Source organism: Poromitra crassiceps (assembly GCF_964638095.1).
Source record: "Poromitra crassiceps genome assembly, chromosome: 17".
In the NCBI taxonomy this organism is placed as follows: Eukaryota; Metazoa; Chordata; class Actinopteri; order Beryciformes; family Melamphaidae; genus Poromitra; species Poromitra crassiceps.
The window spans coordinates 33,429,942-33,436,235 of record NC_139635.1 but is presented as its reverse complement, the minus strand read 5'-3'; the positions used below and the strand labels follow the sequence as shown (position 1 = coordinate 33,436,235).

Here is a 6,294-nt window from a genome sequence, read left to right as displayed (position 1 = left end):
TCTCTCCGGTCTGTTCGTCATATCGCGTCAGAGTAAACAAAACGTTGACGTGAATCTCTCCTCTGGCACACTCTTCAGCTGGCTGTGTGTCAGATAGGTGATTCAGTGGTTGGTGCTCAATCAAAGGTGGGTGCACGCTGGTCTGCAGCATGTCGGTGATAGTTATGAGGCAAACAACCGCCCAAAAAGTAACACACATTTTAGGATTTTCAGAAAAGCATTCATTTGGATTTCACCCCTGAAGAAATCTTCTCATATAGCCTAACTTACCAATTTGGTATCCGATTGCTTAGGCTATTATATCCTTTTATGCTATCAATTTGATATCATATTAATACGCTAAAAAGGGTTTACATTCCTGGTTTGACTGCATTATTAGGAGGATGAGCTGCAGCAGGCCTTGTAAGGCTACCCCCATTTTGACCTATATGAAAACGTATCGGCTTCATTAACAAAATGTTGTTTGGAAGAGTTACACTAGGCTATATAACTGCAGTTACATTAAAACGATAGGCTGTAGAAAGTTTGAGAAAAGTATGGGCAAATGAGTGAAACGTTTTAAAAGCCACGTAATATCGGACTCTGAACCGGTATCCTGCGTCACCAGCCTTGTTCAAATTTGATTAGGTACCTTTCATTTCAACAGTCCACGGATAGGCCTCGGCCCGCCTGTGCTGTCACTGATGCCCATTAAAGCGAACCCCCAATATCCACTGAACAATTATTGGAAATGATTACAGAAGTGACTTGATTTGAGAAGCCGCAACTCGAGGCTATTCATTTCAGCACCGGACAGCTCCTGATCCCCGGGAGGCCTTAGCGGATGCCTATCCCCACCCCTCCATCCCTTCAGAGTAACCACAGCCATCACTCCTCACATTATCATTTCCCATAGCTCAGCCATAATCATAAAAGCCTAATTGGAGTTATATTGATGACGTGCAGGGAGGCGTCGCGGTCACTGTCACGTAGCCTATAGTGTGCAAAGTTAATAAATGTGTGGATGCATTCACCCCCCTTTGGGAAAATAAATAAATAAATAATATAAAATAAAAATAAGTTTCCAAGTAAACTTCCATCTTAGAAGGGAGGGGGGGGGGTCTGACGAATGCATCGATGAGAGGAACTGTACTATTATATTCCGGGAGGGCTTGATGACGTCTATAGCATCCTTAATGTGACTTATTGAAGGGGAAAAAACGGCAACGATACATGGATAAAAATCCAAGGCAATCAGAGAGCAGGACAAAAAGTTTAGGACAAAGACATGTAGACGGACGACAAGGCGATACGTTCCCATTGAGTTTTTTGGATTAGTCATATTAAGTCATATTGTGTAGTTATAAAAGTGAGAGCGCCTGTACTGAGGGGACCATAAGGAGACGGCGGAGGCGCTTCAGCCAGGGAAGAGGTGCCGTGAGAAAGATACCATCTCTCTCTCTCTCACATACACACACATTACCACAGCCGCGCCCGGATCACAGCCTGCTGCACCGCGCTCTCCCCTCTTTCCTGCTATAGGTATGTTAGAGCTTTTCTCCGGATTCTCTGAAAACTTGGAGAAATCCAGTGATGGAAGATTAAATTATGGAGTTTATTCACTTTTTTGCACGAAAAGACCTGCATTTTTTTCTACTTTGCCGCCGTGTCCAAAGGGAATGGATTTGATATCGCATCCCACTCTTAAACTTTGGATGAATAACACAGAAAAAGAATCACTTTGATTCAGAGATAATGGACGTGATGTTTGCTCATCTATTTTGCAGGTTTACAGCCTGTCCAGCTATTGTTTTGTGGTGTTAGAGGAATAACATGTAGCCTGTGGAACTGATAGAACAAAGCATGCGAGCATGTCGTTATGGAGTGACTATTCCTCTGTTTATAACATTGCTCTCTCTTTTTCGTTTTCTAACAGCATGGCCAGTTCGAGTAAAGCGACTTTAGTCTTGCTCATCTACGGAATCATAATGCACTACAGCGTCTACTGCACACCTATCGGACTAAGTTACCCTAAGATTAGGTAGGTGGATGTGCTTTTTATGCGTCTTTTTTTAAATAACCAGATTTTTACGGAATCTTAATTCGATTCCAATTGAATGCAAACTGAGCATCCACATGATTCTAATGATGTTGCTTCATTTTCATTAATGATAAAGTCATAGGCAATTTGGATTTGGGCACTTTTAGTTTAAATGAACGTGCGTAATTACGCACCAAATGTGCGCGCATTCATTGAGAATTGAATAAAACCTCAATATTTTCCACATGCCCCAAATGATCGAATGTGCTGCGCAAAATGTCAATGGAGATTGCGTAGAGGTATCTCCGGTGGGACCGTGCACAGAACTCCCCTATTAAAAATGAGAGTGCAGTCAATGCAATGGATAGCCTTTGGGATGACGGTGGACTGGCGTCACCAAGGAGAGGCGAGGCAAAACGAATAGGGATGCTCTATCTTTTTTTCTTCTTTTTTTTGTACAAAGCATAATAATTTAGGCGTGGTTTTCTTATTGAGTCTAATTTTCCATGCTGGTCCTTTTTTTGTCTTTGTTGGCTGCCGGCCTTTATAGATGTGATCATTTTCACAGCCATTGTTTCGATTTTTAAATAATTAATGAGGTTGTAGGCTGTGTGGATATGGCACTAAGCAATATTAAAATATCCATTTTGAGGGATAAAACACATTTAGGCTGACGTGTAAAGCTGTGGGTCGGATTTACCAAAATAATTCGTTTCTGATTTAATTTAATTTAAAACACCCATTCGAATTATTTTCGTTTCTGCCCTTATCTCTAATGCATATTCCACTGATTTAAGACGCAAATCTAGACATTTGGCATTCTTTCAGTTTTGTTTTATTTTTTTATAATCCTTCTGAATAGATGAAATTTCTGATGGGTGTTTCCCTATTTGCAGACTTGAAAACGACGCCTTCGACGAGGATGGGAATTCATTAAGCGACATGGGTTTCGATAGCGATCAAATTGCTATACGAAGCCCTCCATCCTTAGACGACGACGTGTACACTCTGTACTACCCACCAGAGAAGAGGTAAATATCGCAGCATGTATATAGCCTATCCTTTCGGTGCAGGTGAAATTCCATTTGAATGACTTTTTTGCTCTTCCTGATAATGTTTGCTTGTTTTGTTTTCCCAGAGTTCCCCATGTTATTTGTTCAATGTTATTTTCATATTGAGTAGCATACAATGTTCAGTCAAATGTCATAATAAAACGTCGAGATGCGCCTGTGTGTAGCCAAGGCTCCGATTTAATTGATGTCATTGGACTTGCGGGTGGGTGGGGACATTTATAGGCTAATTTTGATCATTTTGTCTGCGCTTTGGTCACTGATGTTATGTGTTTTGGCGTTTTATCATCTCAGACCAGAAAGGCATGCAGAGGAAGAATTAGATAGAGCCTTGAGGGAGATCCTGGGTCAGTTAACAGCGAGACAATATCTGCATTCTCTGATGACAATACATGTAGGGTAAGGGCATTTCTTATAAGCGTTTATAAGTCATCCTTTTTTATGGCTCTCTGCCGCCCAAGTTCAGGTTGCTGCACCATTGTCTCTATCATTTTCTGTGGGTGTTTTATTTTCTCTCTCTAAACGTCCACCAGACATTTCCACTGTATACTTCTTTCTTTGTTGTGGCTTGGCACTGCATTCATAGTTCCCCCCTCTTATTCCAAGACAATGAGGGTCAGTTGTCTGAGATAAAATAATAATAATAATAATAATAATTTGAATTGAATTATGAGTTGTTAATCCATAAATTGATTTTTTTTGTTCCCCCCAGCATAAATGAGACAACATGCGTCAGAATAGGCAATGGGATTGTAAATGAATAATTTATAATAAGTCCAAAAGGCTTAAATCACGGTTTTCTTTCACTGTCCTGCCGCCTTGGGGGTAAAAGAAAAAAGAAAAAGAAAAAAGAAGAAAAGAGGCACATTGCAATATTAAATTTTGTATAGGGACTTTGTGCATCATGGCAGGCTGCAATAATCATCAAGATGCAAAATGAAAAAGTGCAATAATCTGTTGAGGAGCTTGCAGCCATAAACTAATGTGTTCTCTTATAATTTATTTTTTTACAGTGAAGACAGCAGCATGGAGGAAGAGTCGGAGCCCTTATCCAAAAGACATTCAGATGGCATCTTCACCGACAGCTACAGTCGCTATAGAAAGCAGATGGCCGTGAAGAAATACCTGGCAGCAGTCTTGGGAAGAAGGTACAGACAGAGAGTTAGGAACAAAGGACGTCGACTGGCCTATTTGTAGCGTTGTTAAAGCGCCCAAACTGCCCTCCTGTATATACATCCAATCGTTAAATCAAAGTCATTCAGATATAACTGACCAAACAGTGGATTGCGCCTGTGTTCTTTAAACATGTATTTATGTATGAAGTAAAGCCATTAAAATGAATATTTTAATAATAATATTGTTTTTTTTTCTTTTTGTACAAAAGCACTTGATACCGCACAGTAATAGCCTAGGCTACTTTGTGGACCAATATTTTATTTTCATGTCAACATGTTGGAAACAAAACAAAATGATAAAAAAAGAAAAGAAAAAATACCTTATAAAAAAGATAATTGTGCACCTTCAACGTTATGCGCTTGACATCTTCAAAGGTCATCTACATATGCAGAAAATAAATAGATTTTAAAAAGACAATCAAAGTATTGAATGTTATACTTATTTTTGTAACCAACGTTCTATTTTTTTAGTGTTGTTTGTTTTCCAAACAGGCCCAAAGAAGCAGTGAGCATGCTATGTGAGGCATTTCCGGCTTATCCTAAATGATAGATGCTACCCGTGTCCACTCTCCTCCGCACTCCCCTAATGGGAGCTGTGTGGGTTTGTGCAGCTTGCCCCCTCCAGGGGAATTCACATGGCTTTTGTTGTTCGGCCTCTGATTTGATGCATGACTGATTCACTTGCACAGTCATTTATACAACTGGTGGTAAAACCCAACCCTGATTATTGGGAGAAATTTAGTTGCAGGCTTTGCAAGGGCACAATTGCCTTGACTAACTGTAGCCCCAATTAGAAAGGGAAGAACTCAAGACTGCTCTTGACAGTATGCGGCAAACACTGCTTGCTCACTTGCCTCAAAGTCATTCACTGTAGGAGTTAAATGTAGCTATGCTAGATAGGCCTGTGTAAAGAATGTTCCGTATGTGTGTGTTATTTATGTACAGTATACAAAATATACAGTGTGCATATTCATCTCAATGTTCTGTGTGTTCAGTTGACAGAATTATCATTTGGAACATTGTACTTCAGCTGTTGGTTGTATTTGAGCAGCACTACCATAAGACGCAGGAAGAGAAGCGTTCTGACAAAAGGTGCAGAGGAAAGGTAGCATCTGAGTTGTCTCAGGTTTTGACACGTGGGCTTATATTTAACTTATTTTCTTATTTTCTGCTGCATGTGGAAATGGACACCTTGCTAATTTGCTAAGAAACTGCATGCCCTCGTGCTGTTTGGATTGTGCTGTTTGGGAGGCGGCCGTTTGTGCTCGGCCTATTTCAACACCACTGCCCCTCAGATCAATTGGAAAAAAAGGAGACATGGAGGGCTAGAGGTGGTGGAAGCTGGTACTGCACTGACTTGTTGAATTGTACCTCTCTGCCTCTGTCATTGTGAATATCCTAAGAGAAGACACTGGACACCCCCCCCCCCCCCCCCCCCCCTGCTGATTGCCTTTTGTCCTGGTGGCATTTTATTCCGATTCGTTTGCTTATAGATTCTGATTGCCGTGCTACAGTGTTGATTTGACAGTGCTGTGATTAATTGTTATTATGACAAAGCTGATCCGTGTTAGATGTCTATTGAGTATGTGCGATGAGGGTGTGATCTAGAGACGAGGAGTGTGTGGTAGCCATGAGAAGCTAGGAGAGAGAGAGAGAGAGTGCAGAGAGAGAAAGAGGTATGCAGGGAGAAGAAGAACGACTGAGACAGACAGATATAATAAGACAGAGAGAGAGATGTCATTTGGGTAGTGTGGAGGTAAAAGCACTCGCCTACCACCGCAAAGACCCAGGTTCCCGGCAGGGGTACTTCCGGCTTGTTCAGAAGTTCTTACAGACACAATTGGCCATGTCTGCGGGTGGGGTATGAGTCCTGGTCAGGGAGGGGATAACTGGTGGGAATAGCGTGATCCTCCCATGTGCTACGTCCTGCCGGTGAAACCCCTCGCTGTCAGGTGAAAGGAAGCGGCTGGGGACTGACTGCACATGTGTCGGAGGAAGCATGTGCTATGGCTTTTCCCCAGATCGGAAG

At 41.5% G+C, this 6,294-nt stretch overlaps 1 protein-coding gene across 2 annotated transcripts; it reads left to right on the top strand.

The window, feature by feature from the left end:
• Window positions 1–1,916: 1,916 nt before the first annotated feature.
• Window positions 1,917–4,287, top strand: adcyap1b (adenylate cyclase activating polypeptide 1b; the record flags this gene model as incomplete). 2 transcript variants are annotated; one of them, XM_083653386.1, is made up of 4 exons in its annotated part: window positions 1,917–2,020; window positions 2,917–3,051; window positions 3,385–3,489; window positions 4,104–4,287. In XM_083653386.1, 4 exons carry the CDS (start codon window positions 1,917–1,919, stop codon window positions 4,285–4,287), a joined length of 528 nt encoding a protein of 175 aa, XP_083509512.1. The 2 variants fall into 2 exon arrangements, with proteins under 2 accessions (XP_083509512.1, XP_083509513.1); XM_083653387.1 differs by lacking the exon at window positions 3,385–3,489.
• Window positions 4,288–6,294: the final 2,007 nt, after the last annotated feature.